The sequence below is a fragment of the Alligator sinensis genome, unplaced genomic scaffold (assembly GCF_000455745.1).
Source record: "Alligator sinensis unplaced genomic scaffold, ASM45574v1 scaffold966_1, whole genome shotgun sequence".
Taxonomy (NCBI): Eukaryota; Metazoa; Chordata; order Crocodylia; family Alligatoridae; genus Alligator; species Alligator sinensis.
The window spans coordinates 148,019-172,448 of record NW_005842161.1 but is presented as its reverse complement, the minus strand read 5'-3'; the positions used below and the strand labels follow the sequence as shown (position 1 = coordinate 172,448).

Here is a 24,430-nt window from a genome sequence, read left to right as displayed (position 1 = left end):
AGGAATGAAGAAGTAGTCACTCAAGTCACACTGCAGCTTCAACCCTCAAAGTGTTGTACAACTGAGAATATATTCTGCTTTAGTCTTTATCATTCTTTTTATGGTAGACATTCTGCCCAGTAACATTTTTTCTTTATTTCTTTCTCCTCATTTTTTTTAACCTGTCTATCCAACACTCTAGAGACCTGATCCAAAGTTCACTGAAATCAGCAGAGGTTCTTCAATTGACTTCTCTGACCACACACCTAAAACACTGATCAGGCCCAGGGAATAAGTGGTTATTGTTTTGTTCTCATTTATCTTGAAAAGCTTCTCAAAATGAAAAGTTTTGAAAAGACAATGCAAAACATTTCATTTAAAAACTATCAACATGATATCTGACATTATCAAAATGCCTTTTTCTTCCCCAAATTAAATTTTGGCAAAATCAACATATTCTTATAGAAACATCCTCTGATAGGAAAATGTTCTGTTGGGATTTTTAAACAGGTCTATATTGCATGGAGTGCCATTGTTTTAATTTCTTCATTTTTTCACTGACACTATTGCTATCAATGTACTAAGCCCTGCCTTTAACGACAGCATTTTTATTTTTTAGATCAAGTGCTCTCAAATGATTTAATCCAGTGAAATTTTGGTCTTCCTATCCATATCAACCCTTTAACAACTATGGTGATTACTTAATTGGTTAATTGGTATTTATCACTTGTAAAATTAACACCAATTTTTTTCGGTATTTTAGTAGCTAGAAACAAGGAAGATCCTAGGCTATGTCAACAACCAAGTTTACATGGATCACATTTAAATGATCCATGAACTACAGTTTTAACCAATTTGTGCTCCCTGTTGACTGATTAATAGTCCAGCAAAAATGTGTTTTTGCAGAAACAATTTTTAAATGGCTGGAAGATCTAAACAACATAATTAGATGTGAATACGCTGAGGAACCTCCTTTGTAGGTGTAATATCTTTAAAGTGGTCCTTTTGGGGGCCTAATCACAGAAAAAATATTACTTTCAGATACTGTCTAGTTTTTTCAGTGAGATACCTTCTTGTTTTAGCAACACATTTTAAAGTAAGAGTGGAAAATGACCAATAACATAATACAAACTTCATACCAAACTATTAGTTTCAATTGTACTCAAGAATAGATGCTTTGAAAAAAGTCCCTTGATTACTACATACAATAAAACAGAAGTTTAATAAACAGATTTTAAGTTTTCTTTCCTTGCTGACTACCAGGTTAAATATGAACAAAATACTTAAGTATTTTCCTCCAAAGGCTTGGTAAATTTTCTCTTTAAATGTGCTGGTGACCTTGAAGTGTTATTTAAAACCCTTAACATTTTATAGGAAGCATTTAACATTTCAGACAATAATATTTTACTGGATAGCTTGACAGATTGCCCCTAGGGACCTTAAATAGACAACTTTGAACTTCAACCATTGATCTTCTTTTGCATACTTAACAGCTAGTGAAAAAATGACTTCAGATAAGAATAGGTGGAAAAGACACGTCTGATAAAGGATTTCTCTTTAGGTATGGAAAGATTAGGAATTGTCTCCTTATGACATAAAAACAAAACGTTGGGTTCCTTTTCAAAATTAAATGTGAACCCAAAGGACTCTTAATAGCCTTTTAACGAAGCCAAGGACTGTATAGAGTACTTTTATAAATGTCTAAATTCCATTTGCAGCTGTAATAATATTATGAATAAATTCAGCCAACTAAAAGAGATCCCATAAACTGCCTTGGATAAGTGTGTGCTGCTTCCATTGACAAACAGAAATCCTGCTGTGGATGAAGGGAAGGATTTCTTTCTAAGGTCCTAATTTAGCAAGGGACTTAAACATGTTTTTAACTATCAGGACACAAGTAGCCATTTGTGCAACAACTTGCGTGCTTAACATTAGGTATGTGCTTAGGGGAAGCGGAACAAGCGAAAGCCTGTTCCTACTTAGGTCAATGACAGATGGGGTCCACTGAGATATTTTCCTCCTCCTAGCAATTAGAGAGTCCTGTTTTCTCTGATTTTCAAGAATTTATTCTCCATTTCCTTGTTGGAACTTTGGGCTCCAGCTGTAGTGTGAGAAGCTGAGCCTATATTTTAAGCACTGGCCAACAGCTAGAAAATTGAGTAAATCAGAAAGATTACTATAGTTCAGGGGCTGTCAACTGGGAGTATGTGTACCCCCTGGGGTACTTGGACTGGTCCTAGGGGGTACGCGTTGGGCAGGCAGAGACAGAGCACCACCACCTCCCAGGAGCAGGGCCAGGGCAGGGCCAGGGCAGTGGTGCCTCTCTGCAGGGCAGGGAAGCTCGCACGTAGCAGCCGCCACCACCACACACTAGCCTGATGAACTTCCCTGTCCTGCAGAGGGGTGCCACTGCCCTCACCCCAATTAAGTAAGCTTCCCCATCCTGCCCTTGCCCTGCTCCTGGGAGGTGGCAGCGTTCAACCCTGCCCACCCACGTGACATTCCCACCTCCCACGTGCTACCCTCCCCCCTTGCTCGGCATCTGGCTGCCGGGGGTACTTAGACTAAGCAAGGTTGAAAACCCCTGTTATAGTCAATTAGAAGAGAAAGAGTTGTATATTCACAGAATGGAATAGAAACTAACCACATAGTAATTATACAAATCCCTGCACTTTGATTGGTTCATGTATATCAACCAAAGTATACATATGCACATGCACTGAGTAGGTATAATTAACTAGAATGGTTATGGTAACTGGATGCCTAGAACCAGAAAGGGGGCTACTGTATTGCTAAAGCTCCATAGGGACAAGACTGCTTGATCTGGAGATACTAGAAGATGAAAAAGAATCAGATTTAATTTAAAAAGTAAATGTTCTGTCTCTTATCTTTTCAAAGACAGCCTTGCAGTGAATAAAAACAGGGTTGAAAGGAACATGCAGCTAGGTTCTAATTCCTTCAGGAAGATTTTGGTGCAGGCCTAAATTTCCCATACACACATGTGCATGCATCTAATGCAAAATGAGTTAGTTACATTTGGAGAGTGCTCTAAACAATCAGCCTGCTAACTCTCCGGAATCCTTATGGCTAGGGACAGACATTCAAAAAGGCTGAACCTGAATTGATTCAACCTTTGCAGGTTAGTCTAACCTGGCTAGGCTGAATCGGTTTGTAACTGGACAGTCATTCTCTCTGGACTGAAGCACATGCCTCCAGTGGCTCAGGCTAGAAGCCAGGGGGTGCTAGAGCAGCCCTCCCTTCCACCGTGCTGAGCTGAGGGGGACATGGCCAGGCCCTGGCAGGACATTCTGATTAGGGAGGTCTTTTCCCTGCTGGATGCTCAAGGGGTGGTTGCGAGAGTGTTGCCAGCCCCCAGCCCCCTGCTAGCACTCTGAGGCAAGGGGGATGTGAAGTGCATGCATCTATTGATGATACAGAGCTTTTCAATTTCCCTCCCTGCTTCTTTATAATACCTGCAGCAAACTGACAGGCAAGCAAGCCAGCAGGGAGATGATAACAGTGTTTATCACCTCATCAGCAAAACAATAGCCTCTCTCCATTATTTAAAACTCTTCTTAAACAACTTACCAGCTGACCTGTTGATTAGCTCCAAAATGCCCTAAGTGGTCACTGTTCTGTCTGCCTTTCCTAGTGAAATTGGAGACACACACAGACACCTCTTGGCATTAGCTAGCATACCACATGCCTAGGGTCCGTGGGGCTGAGGTCCATGCTGTGGGAGATGAGAGTGGGGGTGGGATTCCTGCTTGAGCAGCAAGGCAGGGGAAGCCAGGCAGACCCTGCTGGGTCTGCAGTCTCTGCCAGAGCTCCAGCCAGGGAGCAGAGGGGAGGGGCCAGCCCTGCTGTGGAGCACAGAGCCCCACCCAGCCCAGAGAGCATTTGGGATGCTGGAGGAGTCTGGTTTATCTTAAACCAGCAAGGGGTCTGGGACAGACATTGCATAAACTGGTTTGACCAAAATCAGTTAAGTCTGATACTACATTCAACCAGGTTTTTTGCAAACTGGTTTACGTGCACTGAACATCTGTTCTGTTACAGGTTTAAATCAGTTTATGTGTAATGCCCCCATGGGCTAGGGACAAGCAAACACTGGTGAGATCACTATGGATGAGGAAAAATTTGGTTTTGAGGAGCAGAAAGCAGCACAAAATTGTCTCACAGGTTTGTTCCAAATCACCAGTGAGGGAAAAATGATTGTCTCTCTACCTCTTAAAGCATCCCTGCACTCTGATTAGATAAGATAATCCTGTCTCGCAATATCCTTTCTTCTTGATTTATCAGCTAACTTCAGCTGTATTACAAATGCTTGGCACTGCAGTTTAGGAGATTATATCATGGTATTGCTGAAGAGGTCTGGACTTTGATAATCCAGTAAGTCTCTTTCCTTCTAACCTTTATGATCCTACACAGTTTTTTCAAGAACATTTTTCATGGTCCGGTAAAATCACTATCCAACTATAGTCAACAAGTCTTAGAAACAAAATCTAGCTCTCCATTTAAAACACGTATTTGACTATTTTGCACAGATAATCCTAAGAAAAACTACAAAATGGTGGTGGGGTGAGAGTGAGATGGGAAAAGTGCTAACTTGAACTAGCTGCTGTGTATCAGATCTGGTTATCTGAACTCTGATAGTGAGGCAGGACTAATATACCAATCAAATCTAACAGAGGGAAACCTGAAGAACATTTTTGTCCTGATCAGTTTGTCCCGATCATCAGGCAGGACTACAACAGCATGATTTGGTGAATGCCAGTAGAAATATAAAGCAACATAAACAAAAGGGTGTGAAATGTTCTGATGCTTTCATCTACCTCTTCTTTTCTGCTCCAACCTGCTTTGTTAAATAAGTTGCAAGTCTTGCCCCTCGGCTTTTTAAAAAAAACAATTTCAGAAGGTGGTATGAAGCAGTGGCAATGTGCTTCTTTAAAATAACACGTAGGCCAAATAGCAGGGTTCAAATAACACTCTGATTCTTGGTGGGGGGGTCTGTGGCCGTGGCAGCCAGAAGGAGTCACTGCGCCTGAGCTGCGTAGAAAGCTGCGGGGTGGGCTGGGGGCTCTCATCTCTTATGGGGAGGTCTTATGGGGGGCTCTCATCTCTTATGGGAGGGTTCTAGACCGGGGTGGGCAATTATTTTGGGCAGAGGGCCACTTACTGAGTTTTGGCAAGCCATCAAGGGCCACATGACAGGCAGTCCAGGGCAGATAAATATTAATTTTCTAAATTTTTTAGGGGTGCCACAGGCTGGATAGAATGGCCTGGTGGGCCGCATCCAGCCCCTGGGTCGCATTTTGCCTACCCCTGTTCTAAACTCTTAGGCGGGTGGCTCAGCCCTCCCCCCTCCCAACCCCGAGCCCCACTCTGTATTTCGAACCCTACCAAATAGCCATCGTCTAATTCAAGAATACTGCTCCCATCATAAACTGATACAGGTATGAATTTACATATGGTGCTGAAAATGTGACAGGTACTTTATCAACAAATAAAATATAGAGTCTGCGCCCTGGAGAGCTTGCACAGGTACATGATCTCATAACCAGCCAGTATATTGATCTATTCATAAAGCACAGCTCCCCTCTAAAATTAACCAAAACTTGGTGTTAGGAGGGAGGGAGGGCCCCAGGAATTGCAGGTTAAAAGAGCAAACCTGTAAAGTATTATCTGGGCTCCCTTTTTTTTGTCAACACAAATCACAGGCACAACAACAGAGGCATAATGAGCAAACCCTGTGGGACAGCAGGGGTGGTATTGCTGAGCACTAGCTTTGGGAGTCTAACCTGCTCCAGGGACTCTAAAAATAGTCCCCAGCTACTCCTGCCACAGCATGGTCTACATACCCCAGTTGTTGTTCCTACAGCAGCAGCACAATGTCTGTGTACCCAGCTGATGCTGTAACAGCAATGCTGTGGGGTTGCTTCTGCTGCTGGGAGCATGACTCTGGGGCCCTGCCCAAGCTGGGGGCTGGGGCTGGTGCCCTGCTCACCCATCCCAAGTTACCCTACTGAGTCCACAGCCCTCCACTGCGATTACACCAAACACCTGCAAGAGACAGGGTTCTCACTCCTGGTACAGAAATGGCAGATTCTGTGATTTTCTACAATAGTCACAATACATTATTATTCTGAAGTGTAGATGGTGCTGTAAAGTGCAACAGCACACATAGTTATCATTTCACTTCACAACCAGAATGCCCCTTAACATTTTATTTTTTAATGTTATCTTACTAGGATGAAATGCTGATTCGGTTCAACAGGGTAACAGGCTAGGGGATGAAGGTTACGCACAAGGCAGAGTAGGAAGTGTATTAAACCCTTCCAAAAATAGCCAGGGAAAATGAATCTCCCTTTCCCCCACCCCTTGAATTTGTTAGGACAGAAATAAAGTCCCCAGTATGCATCTAAAAAATATCAATTGGAAGAGTGCCATTAGCTTTTGGCCTTGTTTACATCACTGCAGTTTGCTATAAATCCAATCCTTTATTCAGGACCAAGTATCACCCATCGTGGGCCTCTGACCAGCATATACTAAGTCTAAGTAATTTATCTGAAATTCAAAAATTACTCTCACTTTGAAACAGGAAATTATATTCCAATTTTTACATTTTCTGCAACAAGAAGGTTGCCACTCGGGAAACTCCCCCACAATTCCTCAGCGGAGCTGGGATAATCAGATTCCAAAACCTTAGAAATAAAACATTTTACTAACAAACTTGTTGCTTTATTTCTTTTCTAGACTACATCTCTTCCCACCACCTTCTTTCTTTGGCTTCCGTTTCATGCACAAAGGAGAAACAACTATCAGTTCCTCCATTTGCAAAAGAGGTCAAAACCCAGAGCTCACCACACATGCCTCCAACTTCTAAGAAGCAGTTGAGAATAAATGCTGTTGCATGCGACTATGAAAACATGAAGTGGACTTTTCAGAGGCTAGGTAAAGGCATAAGGAGTTTTCTGCTTCAGGCACTGGTTTCAATCTAGTTTGGCTTACTTGTTAATAAGATATCATCCTCTCACTGTTGCTTGAACAGGTGCTGGTAGTCCCATACCTTCCACGAACCAGTGCTCATCAGTCTAACCGCAGAAGTCAAAGACTTACTGGACTGTGAATACTGGACTTACCTCCTGCCTTTGGATACAACTGCTGAAAGATCAGTGTTTAAACAAACCAGTTGGGAATGAAGGGCAAGGAGAGCGGATGAAAGAAACCTCACCCTGGAGATCATCCAATAATTCCTGTCCTGTGACTAGAAACCTATATTGTTACATCATATCCAACAAGTGGACTTCAGGCTTTGATTTTTGCCCTGCACAAAACAATGTGGCTTTCACTTAAGGCAGTGATTCTCAGCCTTCTTTAAAACTCAAAGCACCCTTCAGAAAAAGCCAGCTCTCATTTTTATCTCATTTTTTTTACTACAGAAAAAAAATTGAGTTATTTTTTTAAAAAACTCAGGAAGACCACAACAGGCTTGAATATTAATTGCCACTTTGGATTCCTACTTGAAATCTCTGGGTTTATCTTGTAAATCATGTGCGGGTATGTGCACACCTAATGGTGCTAATGCTGCATGACATCCTGAAAAGGGTATTGTTGCACTCCAGGACTCTCTGGTTGAGAATCACTGGTTTAAAGAGTTTCTGAAGTATGACAAAGATGACTAGAAAAACCAAAAGAATTCAGGTATGAAGTCTGATGCAAAAAACCTCTGAAAACTTGTTGCCTTAGTACTCCATTCATCTGCAATGTCATGGTTAGTGTCTTCTGCTGCATATTTAAGGTAATATTAAAACGCTTGCTAAACTAAATGGAACATAAAGACCAAGCCCTCCTCAAAGGGGACATATTTCCCTTGGAGATATTTGTCAGAAGACAAACTTCAGATAAATCTTATCCCTGGGATGAGGTCTTTTGTGAAAATAATTACTGCTAGAACTGGCACAGAGGACTCCACTGAGGATGCTCAAGCAGTCCTTCCCCAAAAGCTTAACAAAAGGGAAAGCTCTTCTGGAAGTGGAAAGATGGGGAAACTCCTTAAAAGGGGCTATACACCTCATTTCAGAGCGGGCCCTTTGAATAACAACTTTTTTGGCTAGCCAGTGAGACTGAGTAAAGGTACACCATGGCAGGAAGACTGCATTTACCATACCAAAAGTGTGTCATTTTTGACCACTGCATCATGTGGTTGGAGATTAAGTGGCAAGATTTTCCCTTTTCTAAATTTTGGTTGCTAAATATAAAATTAAAAGCTCACTGAGTGATGAGCCCATCCTCCCTAATCTGTGTCCACACAGCTGTTACTTCAGCCTGAGCAGGATTAATGTTGGCTTTGCAGCTCCAGGTATGGGGACTGAAGAAACAAGGAACTGAAAGTACTTGGGCCCCAGAAAAGGTCTAAATCTCTGCTTGTTTGTAAAGAGTGGTGCTTGTTTTATCTGAGACACCATGGCAGGCCAATGTTTTTCAGAATTGGTTTCCTTTCTGCAGAACCAAGAGATCAATTGTCTTGTGGAGATTGTGTGGTTCAGGAGGCCAACACTCTTTTCAGATAGATTACTAGAGAGGAAAGCAATCAAATCAGATTGGAGACACGGCCCTGAAAAGCCTTTTCTTTTGCTAACTTTAATATAGACGCTTTCATGCTAAAGTCTTCTATTTTCCTTCTGATTTTGTTCTTACTGTTTACAGAAGTTTAAACTTCAGAAAGGTGACAATGGACATGTGTCATACTGCATTCTGAGACACTGCTTGCAAAAGGAAATATAACTGCTACAAAGCAGATTAAAAGCGATCACGTCAATCTGCAACAGTCCCCTTGGAAATATTGAAATCAATGGCTCACTTGAAGGTCTTGTTCAGGACACTTCAGTCTTTGCTTTGAGATTTTTTGGTAAGTCAATTATTCTTAACAATGGACTGCTTTATAAAGCTACTGCTGTGACAAGTGATACACAGCACTCTTCAGCAAAAGGATTTCTTGGCACACTATACACCAATGTGTCTATAGAGCATACTTAGATTCATCAGATCATGGATCACTAACCCCATGAACTTTTGGAGGCACTGTGATTTTTTAATCATGTATCAGCATATCAACATTTCTTACAAAATAGATCATCAGCAAACTATTATTTCATTTTTGTTCTTTTTTCTTGTATGTAAAAGTACAATGAAACCAGCAGCCTCTTAAACCTTTATTTCCTGAGAGAAAAGAAAAACAATCCAAATAGATTTATTGCCAAAATTTGGAGAAAATATATGTTTCTGGACTGGAGTCATATAGGCCAATGGGCCTGTAGGACAAATGTTTGTAGTTTAAGTAGTAACATCATTAACCATACTGGCTCAGCATGGGGATGCTAAGAAAGCTGTAATTAAAATGACATTTTAACGCAGGATTATAAACATGAAAATTATGAAGACTCAAATCTAGCTGATTTGCTCTCAGATTAATTGGCCAAGAAATCTATGCTCAAAACAGCATAAAGTTTTGTGGCATTTCAGTGAGTTACTATGCAATATATATACCCTAAGTCAGGGCGTGTCAAACTCACCCTGGGCCCCAGGCTGGATCCAGATGGCAGGGGCTCCTCTCAGGCCAGATCCATGGGGCCTCATTTGGGCAGAAGTGTGGGTCTGGGGATGTATGGCTGCACAGAGCTCCATTCGTGCAGTGTGGAGCTGAGGGCATGCATCCTCAAGGAGCCAGGGCGTGCAGCGGTGCGGAGTTCTGGCCACACAGTGGCACAGAGCTGGGGGTCTGCAGCCACATTCAGTCAGAGCTCAGAGCTACTGCATGCTCCTGGCTCTGTGCTGCATAAACATGGCTTCAAGCAGCCACATGTCCCCAGACCCACGCTGCTGCACACCTCTGACACTGCTGACCATCTGGGAGGGACAGTGCACTTCCAGTAGCTCATCAGACTACCAGTAGGCTGGATGCTATAGTTCCACAGGTCAATCTGGCCCATGGGCTGTATGTTTGACACTTGTGCCCTAAGTAGTGATGCTGACAGAGCATGACAGAGCATGGAAGGACATACTGTATAGTTCTGAATATATTCCTAGAAAAAAGATGTGTAGCATTCAAAAATGTTATGCCAGAAGTTATCTTAAAAGTAGGTTTGTAAGTCAATGTGAGATTTATGATAACAGTGTAGAGAAATCATACCAAGTGATTTCAGTTTAATATTTAGCAAGCACTGAAAGTCAAGAACCAGGCTTGAGAAGTTGTGATCAATTATGAACAATCTCAGTGAAACAATACTAATCATCTTCTGTATCTAAAGCAGGGCTTCAGACTATTTTGTACAATGAATTTGTCACATGCGCAAATGCCACCTGGTGAATTCTGTTTGTACACAGCAACAAGACAACACGTTTTCATCTAGCTTTTATATGAAGAATTTAATTATCTATACATGTAACTAATTGTAAAGGCTGTATTACAGTTGTTAAAGCTGCAGGTTTTATATATTTATATATTTTACATTCATATCAATGAAAATACTGAAGTGCAATTGAATAAGGAGCTTCACTTGTTCTTTGCACCACATGAATGGAGAAAAGGAACTCTACAACACCGCCAGAATGAATTTTAGGAATAAAAGGAATACATAAACAGAACACAACTATAAATGTTAAAGTAATTAGTAAACTGCTATATTGTGCTTGAGGCATGGGGAGATTTTCTGTGCCAAGAGCACCTGGTATTTCAAGAGCTTGTAACTAATATTTGAAAGACAAACATGGCGTAGGCTACAGCACATTTACTACATAAACTTGACTGTAAGCTCCATTTAATATTAATTTGTATAAATTCCACAGTCTAGTTAAAAAAATGTAAACATTGGAAATTAATTGCAGGGACATATTTCTATACATTCTTTCTTGTCAGGATAATTACTTGTTCATAAAATGTTGTTCCATAGTCGCAAAAAGTAAAAATGGTAATAAAACTTCATCTAACAGGTTGAAAAAAAATCAGGTTAATTCTCTCTCACATACCACATCAATGTAGTATCCTACTGATTTCTGATATGAAAATGCAAAACAACAACAACAAAAAAGAAACCCAAACAAATCTGAGACAAACACAAAACAAATGTTTTCTTATTATTTGTAGCTACATGTAACTGCAAAATAAAATGTAATGTAGTAAGGCTAACAACACTATGCAAGGATAGCATCTGTCGCATTGGAAGGAAGTTAATTTCTTCTGTCCACAATGAATTACACACTCAACTAGGAACACCTGATACATACAATATAAGAACTACAAGGTACAAAAGACCTTTTCTGTCATTGGGCACATTTTAAGTTCTTTAAAAACTGATCTATTTCCTTCTGTTGTTTTGTTTATAGGAGAAAAAAAGAAAACAAGACATATTGACAACACCAGACAAGTGGACAATAAAAAGATACATAAAGTCTCAGATTTATGGACATTTGGAACAATTTTAATAGCACATGCAGCATTCCTTGATAGTGGGTCTTTTTGCAAGAACAAAATTGCAATGAAGAAACTTAATTTATACTTTTCCTTTAAAAGGCTAAAATATACATTTAAAAATAATTTTAAAACTATTGAAAGCACCTGTGCAAAGGTGGAAAAATTAGTTCGGTAACTATGAAAGCCACAAAAGGACCCACTATCCTGTGTAATTTTTTTTTTTTTTTTTTTGTAATTTTGCTTCTATATCTGTAGATAATTAACTCAAACATTGTGATTACATGCAACTAATGTAAAATGAGGTAAACTGCTCTGCAGTGTGTTCTTCTACTCAGAAGGCAGTAGATGATCATGCTGGAAGCCACATGATCAAGGCTGCATCTCCCATCATCCCTCTGGGCAGTGATATGGGATAGTGGGTCTCTTTGAGGACTTTCAAGCCTGAGTGGGGGATGGACAACATATGATTCCTAGAAAAAGGAGGAAAACAACACATAAGCAAAACAAAACAATGAGCAAAATTCAAGCTAGGAAAATGAGTCAGGCATGTAAACAGCATGGTGCAAAAATGATAAAAGGGAACATGCCACAAAGGGAATGGAACTAAAAATAAACAAACACAAAATAAGGTTTGCATTACAGAAGGTCTTCAAAGAGACTGGCAAGTGCAGCAGTGGCGAAGCTTTGAGTTCTGCAAACCACAGCAGAATCACAGCAATGCTGCATGTTTCTTTTTAAGATACTACATAAGCAGTAACGGTAAGAGAGTAAGCAGGGACACTTACATTGCTGGCTGGGGTCCATATCTGTTGTCAGCTTCACATAGTTGGAGGGGAAGAGACCCACTTGTCCATTCACTTCTCCTTTCCACCAGTCTGGGTCTTCCTTGTTAAGGACGTTTATGATCTGGCCTTTATTGAATGCCAGTTCATCATCGTTCTGTGCAGTGTAGTCATACATGCCAATTACTTGGCACACTGTAAGATAAATGAACAGATCTGTGGCACTGGCAACATTATAGTAAAATATAAAATTATCTGTAAGTAGTCAGTTTAGGTTGCTGTAATTGCCTTGTGCAATAATTCTTCTTTCAGAAAATACTAAAAAAAAGAGATGGCCTAAAACTTCAAGGTCCCTTTCAGAAACTCAAATTACTTTCAGATTCAATACTAGCTTTCTACAGCCATTTCTTTCCAGTTTTATATTTATTTCATTCACAAAAGATGTACTGTTTTTTTTTTATGGGGGCAAAATCCCACACATTTTGGATCTCTAGTTTTAAGATGCCTACTTTTTCGGTTAGAACTGGTCAGCTCACGTATAACTGTAGGCATTTGATTTCTAAGCTCCACTTCTACCATACAGGCTCTTTTTTGAAATACCCTGTCATGAAGGGGGAGAAAACCTCCATCTCACCTCGGCTCTATCATATATTCTTGAAGCATTAAGGCCCACGGAGATGTTTTCAATATGAAAAATCAGAAAGGAGAAAAAAATAAGTCATTCAACCCATCCTTGTGCCACTGCAGGATTGCTGCCTCCAGTAAGTATTATTATTCTCTTATCATGAAGCTCGTTATATCTGAGCAGCTATTAGATCACAGTGGGCTTTGTGCAGTTACAATTGGCCAGTTTTCTAGCTTTCCTCCCTCATTCTATGAGTCAGGCAGGGCTATGTTGTTAGCAAAAAATAAAAGCCTCTCTCTTTTTTTCTCTTGTGATCTGTGTTCCAAGCAATGGGATTTTGGTACATTGCCCGATCTTGCTGTCAGAAAACATCTATGATATTCAGCCTTAATTTCAATCCAGTACTCATTTGGACAGTTCTAAATAGCTCCTCTCTGTTTTGGGTATTTACATTTTTCAAATGATTTTATAACTTTTTAGTTATTTCTTTGCCTTTTACTCTTAATGAAAATCAGATGTTTTTAAGCTATTTTCCATTCTTACAGTGTGGAAATGATGCACATATTTCAGCAAAAAATTGATATATTATAGATATAGCATTTAGATCCTTGCAAACGGAAAAAGGTAATCTGTCATTGGTCATTATGGCTAGGGACAGAAGTTACACATAAGCTGGTTCAAGTCATCAGAAACTGGTTTAAACCTGTAGCAGAACAGAAACTCAGTGCACATAAACCAGTTTCAAAATGGCTGAAACTGGTTAAAGATGTTGAATGTGGTATCAGACTTAACTGATTTGGGTCAAGCTGGTTATGAAACTTCTGACCCAAACCCAGTCCTGGTTCAAATTAAATCTCAGTCCCCCAGCATCTCAGCATGCTTTGCAGCCCTGGACTGGGCTGTCTGCTCCAGAGAGCAGGACTGGCTCTGCCCCTCTGCTCCCTAGCTATAGCAGTGTGAGCTGGCTGACTGGGGTGGAGGGGGGCAAGCCTGGCTGGGTATGCAGCCCAGTCTGCAAGTGGGGTGGGACTGCCCCCCCAAGCAAACCCCAGCTGGGGTATAGGGCCAGGAAGGGGTATTAAACACCCCTTCCCCCACTCAAACTTAGTGCTGGCTGTGACTGTGGACTACAATTCCCAGAAGCACCTGGAAGCAGGAAGTGGAAATAATGAGCAACACTGCAGAGTCCTGCTGCTGCGATTTTGTACTACAAATCCCAGAAATCTTGGGGGCAGTAAGAATAGGAAGCAAACACACAGCCCATACTGGACGTGCCAGAGAGCCATGCTCTAGTGCTCCCCGGCTTCTGGCCTGAGTCACTCACTGCAGGCATGTGGCTGCATTTTGTGAATGTCTGTTCACTTTTGTTTCAATTTAATCTCTGCAGTTTAGACTAACCTGCAAAGACTGAATCGATTCAGCCTCAGGCTTTTTCACTGTCTGCACTTAGCCTGTGTGTCCCAACTGAAGTTGTATTCACCTAAACAAAATCTGAGTTTGGTTTGCCTAGCCAAGGTTAACAAGCATGCTTTTAAGACGTTCATGACGTACAGCACATCTACTCTTAAGTAGCTCAGCATTGAAAATAGTAGAGAAACCGCATTAGAACTGGAGCCTTACACTCTGCTTCAAGGATTTGTAAAACTGAGCTAACAAAATTCTCATGAGTGTCTTGGAACAGATTAACAATATATTATAAATGGTAAATAAAGGAAAAAAATATTTAGCTACATAAGCCACGCCATACCTATTTTAAAAGTTAATGTGTGATAGTTCCTTCATTTACATCATTCATCTCCATCTGGAAAAAATTAGTCTTATTTTATTTTAGGCATATTGAAACCTGGTGTCGTCAATCAGTATTGCCAGAATTTAGAGAAAGAGCATCCACTGGGATTCTAAACTATCCTATAAAACATGGGCTTGGATCGGACCCTCAATCCCTTCATCAGCTACAGCAGCTAATGTGAATCCTTAAGCAAAAGAGCAATCCTTGATGGACGGTAGAGGACTGATGCTAGTTGATCCTATGACACCACTCTGAAGTTTGTTAATGGAGCTCTGAATACACCCTAACCCCATCCAGGATGCCCATCAGAATGCACCCAACTGTGATCACATTCCTGGCTGTGACAGCTCCAAAAGCAATGGAGAACTATGAAAAAGGAATGAACCTGTTCTAACCACAGCTGCTGTTAAAAAGCCTTCTGTGGGCTCGGTGGTTCTCTATGATATATCTGATATGTCAGTTTGAATCAGAATCCACATTCTTCTGTAATTCTCTCCAGATCAGCACAAGCCACACACACTATGAAAACAACATGCAATTATTTAAATAAGGGGATGGCTGGAAAGAAGATTCTTACTTTTAGCAGTATGGGAATGGAACTGACAAGCTTTAAAGGGAAAGTCCTATTCTTGCCCTAATGTTAGAAAAAAGCAGAGCTCTTGATAGGTTTGGAAAGGAGCAGTGGGAAATGGAGAGAACCTCCAGGTACCAACAGGCAGAAAAATCCATGCAGGAGACTTTAAAATGCTGTCCAAAATCATGACGTCTGCATTGACAAAACCAGGAAAAAAAATATAACATAGAAAAATAGGGGGGCAGCAGAAGCAGAAATAAAATGCAGTTACAAGAAAATCATTTAATGTTACCAGCCTCTAATTGTTCTTTCCCTTCAAACTCTAGACATGATGCTCTTACAGTAATTTATAAGACCCTCTGTCCCATCCTCTCTTTCATTTACTACCCCCAGCTACTTCTCTACTCTGTGGATATTTTCCCCAATATACAGCTTATTCCCCACATACATATATTACTCCTTTACACAGAAAACCTTTACATTTTGTTCTACTACCCCATACCTCAGACTTCCTCCTTTGAAGACACCTCTTAAATGCTCATCTACTAGTCAGGCCACATGATAAAGAGGTCACCAGTAATACAAAAGGGAAGAGAAACAGCTTCTTCTGATTTGAAGAAGTGTTACAATTCTGTTTATGATGTGGATAACATAAGGAAAATAATATCCTGTTTTGCATAAAAGATTTCTTAGTGCTTAACAAAGGTACCAGACTGTCAGTCCTGCAATACAAAAAAAACCTATCACCTCCATGCTGCCAACAGCAGTGAGAGGGAGTACAACCTTCAGTCTAGTCGATCTTTTGCTTCTCCCGTAAACCTACCAATAAGGGAGCCAACCAGCGCCATCTGGGACACTGGCTTCTCTGATTCAGTCACTCGCTTACACCATGAACTGAAATAAGACTTATTTTGTCCTTTTTAACTTGGGTTGCTGAATACATTGGATGATATCTTTCAACCATGGCTTACTGGGGCTAGATCTGAATTGTGAGTACCTCAGTATTCCATTATAATTTCATAATCTGGGTACTCTGGCATTTGAACCTTATGACTATTTTTCCTTAGATACTGGAAAGCAGAAAACCAAGACAGAAGTCATGCTCAGGATCAGTGTATATTTCCACATTTTTTATTCATGGTTAATTTGAAAACTTATCATCCAGAATGTAAAGCTTAGTTGTGAGATAACAGACTGAAGAGATAAGGACTGAAGGGTCATGAAAAATGGACTTTCTTTTTAATCCTAGATCTGGCCCTGCCACGCATTTGAAAGTATGGTTTATTACTGCTTGTGCTGGGTCTATAATGTACCACTCATTCCCTTCTTTGGTTACTAGTCATACATCCTTTTCTAGTCTTGAAACAAGATAGTCAGACATATTCAATGTTAACTCAACTGGCCCTCTCTCCCTACACCATCATATGATCAAAGATAGAAATGAGAAGCCATATTCCAAATGAACAAATTAACAATCAAAATATTTTGAAAGGGAACCCTGAAATCCAAGCAACTGTTATAATGGCCGTTAATTCTCTAGAAACATTCAGTTCTCACCTATACAAGGTACACAAACACATTTTGAGGACACTGCCACATTACTCACCTGAAGGTAATGTTGTTGATTTAGGTGGCTCGGTTGGTGTAGTTTTACTGGTACCGGGGCTTAAAAGTTTTACATAGTTAGCAGGAAACCATCCTATCTGTCGCTTTTTCCCTCGTGCCTAGTAAAAAAATAATTCTTTTAAGATTATTTACACATGTGAACTCAGCGTACATTTGAATTATTGTTTGAAGGTACATTGACTCCTTCAAAACAGACCAAATTATTTTTTAAAGAAAAAAACCACCTAATTTTGTATTCAAAATGTAATAGTATTTGACCTTCCGCTGTGAGAAGCAATCTTTCAGATTCTCAACATTTTTTTTTTTTTTTTTTGCTACTAATTTGTTCTTTTTCTATTTAGGAAACATTGATTTCCCCATAAAATCATAGGAAGTTGGGCCGGAAGGGATCTTATAAGGTCATCTAATCCAGCCCCCTGCTCAAGACGGGACCATTCCTGACTAAACCATCCCAGCCAAGTGTCTATCCAACCTGCTTTTGAAAGTTTCGAAGGATGGAGATTCTACATTTTCTTCAGGTAGCCTGTTCCAATGCTTGACTTCAGTCAGAAAGTTCCTCCTAATCCCCAACCTAATTTTCCCTGCAGCAGCTTGAGGACATTGTTCTTATCCCTGTCTCCTATAGCTATAAAGAAAAGTCCATCTCCCTTATCTCCATAATCACACTTCAGGAATGAAAGACTGTTATCAAATACCCGGACCTCCCTCAGTCTTCTTTTTTCTAGGATAAATAACCCTAGTTCTCTCAGCCTTTCCTCATAAGTCATGCTTCCCAGACCTCCGATCATTTTTGCTGCCCTGCACTGGACTCTTTGCAAACAGTCCATGTCCTTCTTGCAGTCCACCTCCGACCCTGCACTGGATCTACCCTGAGCCACTCATCTGGCTTGTGGGGCCAGGCATTTGAACACTACTGAGCTAACAAACTCCAGATACAGCATTAGAAACATGTGATGCATGAAGATTTACTGATTTCTCCAAAATTTTGACCAGTGCTGAGACAGAAGAAGTGTTCGATGTTTTAGTTCAGATATCAAAATTGGGTGTTTATAAAACAAAAGCATCCTAGTACGATTCAAAAAAAGAAGTGGAATGGTATATAGATATCCAGAATATTCAGAGTTATTAATGCAAGCAAAATAACTAAATCCTATAGTTCTTGGTTTACCCTAGTTTAAAACTGGAGACTAGGACAAAACTTAACACTGGGGCAGATTACACATCTGCCTACCGCAATGTTCTCACACCTTCCCCAAACATCTGGAATTGGCTACAGTCAGGATGAGGGATCAGACAGCCCATGGGTCTGATCTGATTCAGTATGACAGACCCATTGTTTTTGTAGCATCTATAAATAGCTGTGTTATTTTATCAAAGCAGCTCTTGATACTGAAGGAAATGAAGGAGGAGTCTGAACATAAAAGTTTTTTCTAATTCTAAACCTTTCTGAAACCCACTGTCATATTGACAGCTGCTTAGTATAACTGTTTTTGGCGGGGGGGGGTTCCAAAATACTTGTTTTTCTTAGCTGGATAAAAAACTTTCCAATATACCAAAGTTTTCTGCTAAAAGCATATAAGAAATAGAAAATCTAGTGCATTCTATAAAAGCAGCCATCTATGCAGTATTACATCTTTATCACCTACTCAATCCAGCTTCTTTTTAAATTTGATCTGAAGTCTGTTATTAATTTGTAAGTAGTTCTTTAAGACTTCTTTAAGCCTAACACAATGTAATGTTTCATACTGGATACTTGCATATTGAGGTAGGGCAAGCCACCCTGCCCTGCCTTCTGCCTGACTTCAGACCAATACCTCTCTTTACTTGCATATCAGTTCTACACTGTTTGCTTTCTTTTGTCTGCACACAGTAGTGATCAAATGTTTGTTTCAATACTTACTCAGCCTCTCAGCTAATGACTGTGATTGTTCTTGTTTGTTCTGTACTTTTAGGACAATTTTTAATTAGAAGCAATACACTTAGGTTGCATTTTTTAAGTTATAAAATAAGAGTGACATACCAAGCTACTGAAAATACACAGTGACTGAACCTGATAATGCGTTTTGCAGGGGAAAATATTTAGATTTAAATTATTTCGAATGGGTGAACAACAGAAATAATGTAATTTTGCTATTCTGGGTGATACCTTCACCACAAACATGCTTCACCTTGAGATGTTAGCTTTGTACTAAGATTCACTGAGACAAAGTTTCAGAGACCTCTTTACATATACTTGCTTATTTTAGCAATATTTTATTAAGGATATTTAATTATTTTTAAATAACTTCAACATTTTTCTAACATTGAATACTTTCTTTTGATAGCACTAACTCATTTTCGCTTCTCTTGCATTAAACTGCGCTCATGCTGGGAAGGCTCATTAAAATGATAGTCCCCACTGAGAGACAGTCCCATTCATTAAGTGAAAAACCTGAAATAGTGACAGATACTTCTAAAGCCAGCTGTGAAGATTCTTTTAAAAATAAATATAGGATATAGTCTCTTGAGTTTTCTTTTAGATTGAAATTATAAGATCTATTTCTAATTACAGTTTGCTTGCATTTTTTCCTTTAAAAAGATGGCTTAATCATGCTTAATTTTTGGTCCAAGTCCAATGGAGCAATGAGCGATGCATTTGAAACTGTTCCTCTTCTTCCTAAAGCCAGATGCATCAATCATCTGTTTCAGAGATTTGTAACTGCTGCAATAGTAGATTGCTCTTCAATGGCTTAAACTATTAGTGTTTAGAATATAAGAAATACACGTGATGGATAAAACTACGCCAACATTGCACGTCAGAGAGTCATTCTATATTACGTGGTCTGCTAGCTCTTGATTTACTTACTGAGGAGATTAATGGTGAAGAAAGGACAGATGGAAGAAATTAAAGACAAGATTCACAAAAGAACTTTGTTGTCTAAAATGGGACTCTGGACATTTGCTTCCACCTAAGGAACTATTCACAGAAACCCTGCCAAACTGCCTTGGGCTCCTGAGACTCCCCAGGTGCCTGTTTGTGTCAGAAAACCTACATAGGCATCTACAGTTCAGCAGTGTGTCTACTCCTCTCTCATGGATTAAGGTCTTTTGGATTCATAGACTACACATCATTGTGACTACATCCCCCCAAAGGGCCCAATACAGTAGAGGCACACTCCAAGCATGTCTAATACACACTGGAAGCACTGAACTCAGCATTCGCTGGCACTTCCATTCAAAGTGTGAGTTTTGGTCCCTGCTCCAGGGACTGCTGATGTATTTTGCATTAAAGTATGCTTGGGTAAAAATGCATAAACAGCACTGGGAACAGGGATCAAACCCTGAGGACTCCCCACTTCCACAGGTATGTCTTCCTCAACTGTGCTAGAAAGTCATCTTCTTTCTTGTCTTTCTTTGGGCTCATGAATCTTTCACACCTATCTGCACAGCCAGATTTGAATGGACAGTGCTCATTCCCAGACTAGCTTGTAGCTAGATGGTGACTAGAGCATTTTCCTGAAAGGTGGAAGATTTAGTTATGAACTTCCTGACCTGTGAACTTGGGTGGGTGCGGAGATACTTGGCCACATCAAAACTTGGCCACAGGTGAGCTAATTAGCCCTGTCACTCAGCAGAGCTATGGGAAAATGGTTACACTGCTTCTGGTTCAGGAGGTAGCTCAGAGCAGTACAGTATATTTGAGGGTGCCACTGCCTGACACAACCAGTCTGTAGTGAAGGCATGTTTTTAGGCACCCAACTTGGGTTTATGAATTCCATTCCCAAATTTGGTCGTCACACTCCTAGGCACTGGAATGCTCTGTATTACCACACATTTGTGAACCTTACCCTAACTACTGGACTGGAGACCGACTAATTTTCCCAATGGAAGAAAGAAAAGAAAAGTTTAGAATGCCCATCCAGACCAAAGGAAACTGAGCAAGACTATCTGAAAAAACAGATTTGACTTAAAAAAAAAAATCTCTTTTTGCATCTTGCATCTTTCTTTTGCATCTTGCACCTATTGCAGTGGCTCCCAACCTTTTTTTGCCACGACCCTAAATCCTGGTCGTGACCCCTGCTGCTGACTTACTTATGCCCGGCGGTGCCAGCAGAGCCTGGGCCAGGCCGGGATCATGGCAGGCAGCGGCGGTGAGAGCCCTGCAGGTGGGAGGGGAGGAGTGGAGCGAGCGGCGGACCTCCAGCAACCCTGATTTGGGTCGCAACCTGAGGTAGGGAGCCAACGACCTACAGTATAGCAAAAGGCCTTGCTTTTACCTCTGGTGATATATTTTCATAAGAGCCAATGTGTGAATGTGTATTTTTGTAAATAAGTTAACTTGTAATATCTCAGATGAACAATTAGTAATGACATTTTATACTTCAGAAGGATGAATACATTAGAAGATTTGGATAAACAATTTCATAAAACCAAAAGAAGTCACTAACCTGAAGTTCTCCTTCCCACCATCCACCTGGATTCTTTTTTCTGATGAGAATAAGTTGACCAGGAGCAAGGGTAAGTTGTTCAGGACCCGTTGCTGTGTAAGAGGCAATAACCTGGGCAATTTCTGTTAATTTGAGAGAAAGAAAATCTGCCATTTACTCCTAACCTGAAACCATGGAACCATATCCTAAGTTATTATGCAATATTTACTGTGTCATGTGGCATTAGACCAGTAGGTCCATTATATACTTTTTGTCATCAGATTGTTTTTTATTTTTTACTTTAGTTTCTACTATTCAAGTCTGTGGAGGCACAAAAGTCAAAGATCCTGCTCCAAAGCATTCCCAACAACTTAACAAAACAACAGGAATAGTTGAATAGTCCCAAAAGAACATTGTGGACATGAGAGAGATAGACAGGGGATAGAGGTTTCAGAGAGTGTTGATGACAAGAACAAAGACAGAGCTTTAAGCCAGTTAGGGTGGTAATAAGACAGCAATGAAAGGCAGGGAAATGTTAAACACAACCATTGCATTTTGCAAGGAATATTTTTATGACACTAATTTGGACAAACTTCACAAAGGAATAAGGACATTTTGGAAAAGCCACAATGGAAGGGTTGCAATAGTAAAGATGTGAAATAAGCAATGCATGAAAAAGGTTCTAATGGGAAGTAGACAGGAAATGAACATTTTGGAAGGGAAGAGGCAGGATTTATGAGGAAGCAGGTATTTAATATATAATTTAACAATTCTTGATAGCCTTGTCTGCATGTTGTTTGCACAGATAGCCACTTCTGCACGGAACAGTCAGTCTTGGAAAGGTTTAACTTTTCTAACACACCAGAAATGGGAGACTCCACAGGAGAGGTCATACCCACACATTTGCAGATGTGTTTCTGCATAAAACAGCAGGAGGTGACCAATGGTAGAGAGGCATGTCTAAGAACCAATGATACAGAACTGAGAATTAGGGAAGCTATGAATGTGAATGACATTTTACTGGGGCAGTGTGGGGAGACAGGAAGACTGGGGGCTGAGAATTTAGGGAAAAGGAGCAAAGTAGTTACAGAAAAAAAAGGAAAAATCGTAAGAGGTGTCATGCAGGCAGAAGAGAGGTTTTGAAGTTAGCAAATAAACTGACACACAAAGAATAAAAGAGAGAGCATGTGTTTCTGACCAGCAAGAGTTTAGTAGAAACTTAAAGCGGAGACAATGTATTATAGAAATACAGGGCGGGGAGGAATGGGCAGGGGTGGGGGCAGAGAATCAAAAGGGGAAGTATTCAAAATGAGTAAAACAAGATATTCAGAATGAAGAGAGAGACTGACAGCAAGGACTTGAGATTGTGGGGAACAATGGCATATTTAAATAGAAAGGAGAGAGGATAAAAGCGAGAGGCTGCTAGGGAGGAGGGCAAGGGCAGCTGGAAAGGCATAGAGTCCAAAGGGAGAGGTTGATTGATGAAAAGGGGAAGACTTCAGGGCTGCAGGTGGTCTCCAGGCACAGCTTATGAGACGTGAAAACAGCAGGGTGCAAGAAACATTTTTTTTTTAGTCAGTTGGAAAATGGCAATAGGCAAAAGAGTCCTAGGAAGAGAATAGCCAATGGCTGTTGGCTTCACTCTGTGAAGCTCAACATTCAGCTACTGCATGGAGAAGCAGGAAGTTAAAGCTCTTCACAGAATGTTTTCAGAAAATAAAGAAATAGCTTTATAACATTCAGAATGTATTCTTTATGATTACTAAATGTTGGACATATGAGAAAAATTCCAATATTTTGTGCCAGTAGTGCACCTATATAGTACAAGGGCACAACATCCTTCTCTGAATAAACTCCTTCACATCATTTCTCCTTCAGCTCTTGCATTGCTTCTGCAAATTCAGGAAGCAGCTATTTCTATTCCCCCACCCATTAACAGTTTCTGCTAAGAATACCCAGTCTTTCTGCTGCTCCTCTATTTAGAGTAAGTAGTGAAAACACCCCAACCACCTCACCAAATTTTTTTACTTCCTCTTGGGTGGGCAGTTAGAGGTAAACTACAAAAAAAACTGCTGACACCTCCGTGCTTAGAAATATGCAGGGCCACCCCTCAGCTCTGTGGCATACTTTGAAGCAAGCTGTACAGTACCCCAGGAAGGCAGCCATAACCTAGACAGGGAGTGAATTTCAGCTAGGGATCTGCTATTACCATCAATCTGCAAGTGTGCATTCACTTCAGACAACTGTATTTCTGAAACCATGACCATTTAAAAAGTACAATGGTGAAACTTTACAAAATCCTAAAATAGCGGGCAACAGTCTCAAGAATGTAAATGACTAAAGGTAGCAACACAGAGAGAAAAACCAGCATGAACTCACTAAATACTTACAAGGGAAATTTAAAATCTATTTAAGAAGCAAATAATACCATTTAAAAACAAAAATGGTGCCATATTCAATAACTCACCAGGTTTCTTTCCTAAACTTCCGGTCTTTCCAGCAGTTCCAGGGACCTTAAAAGAGGGAAAAATATGATTTGTATACATTCATATATTTATTGCTATGGTATAATAAATGATTTGGGGACAGTATTTTGCAAAACAAGGATCTGAATAATTAGCAACTCTCTCAACCAGACTCTATCCTCAATAATTCTCAGCATCTCTAACAACAATCCATCCATCTATAACAGTAAGTGTGGATTAAAAAAGGCACATCATGAAAATAGCTGATTTGATATGGTAAATTTTGTGGGCATCTATAACACCTCCCCCCTCCCAAACACAGACATATCCTTCCTGCCCTCATGGATTGCAAATACCAATGTTTCTCAAATTATGTAGCTTTTTAACTGCAATTGCAAAAATCTCTGGAGTGTATATTTCAAACTGTTTTGAAAGAGTAGCAATAACTGAGATCTTAAAATAGGTCCAAGGAACAAGTTAGAAACAACCACTTTTGTATTGCTCTTATCCCAGTTCTGAAACTTCTTCCAGAGGTAAATCATCATACCCAAAGAAGTCTTTCATTATCTAAGACGAGTTATGGGTCAAGGTATATCACATCCACTACTCTCTTCCCTTTCACAGAGGCTGCCAATTAACCATAGAAAGAAATCAGTAGGGGTGCACCAATAAAGATTTTCTTGGCCGATGCCGATGGCTGATTATTAACCA

The 24,430-nt window shown here is 40.2% G+C and overlaps 1 protein-coding gene across 3 annotated transcripts in view; it reads right to left on the bottom strand.

Moving 5' to 3' along the window:
• Window positions 1-24,430, bottom strand: part of ITSN1 (intersectin 1) — a 174,132-nt gene that overhangs the window by 20,685 nt on the left and 129,017 nt on the right. For 2 of the 3 annotated variants that reach the window (XM_025206535.1, XM_014520847.2), the window contains 5 exons: window positions 23,722-23,767; window positions 21,276-21,397; window positions 16,829-16,946; window positions 12,238-12,429; window positions 10,381-11,922 (listed from right to left, as the gene is read on the bottom strand). In XM_025206535.1, the coding sequence (XP_025062320.1) occupies window positions 11,921-11,922; window positions 12,238-12,429; window positions 16,829-16,946; window positions 21,276-21,397; window positions 23,722-23,767 (480 nt within the window). In that variant the 3' untranslated portion in view covers window positions 10,381-11,920. Of the gene's footprint in view, window positions 1-10,380; window positions 11,923-12,237; window positions 12,430-16,828; window positions 16,947-21,275; window positions 21,398-23,721; window positions 23,768-24,430 lie in introns of those variants that run through there. The other variant, XM_025206536.1, reaches the window with a different exon arrangement.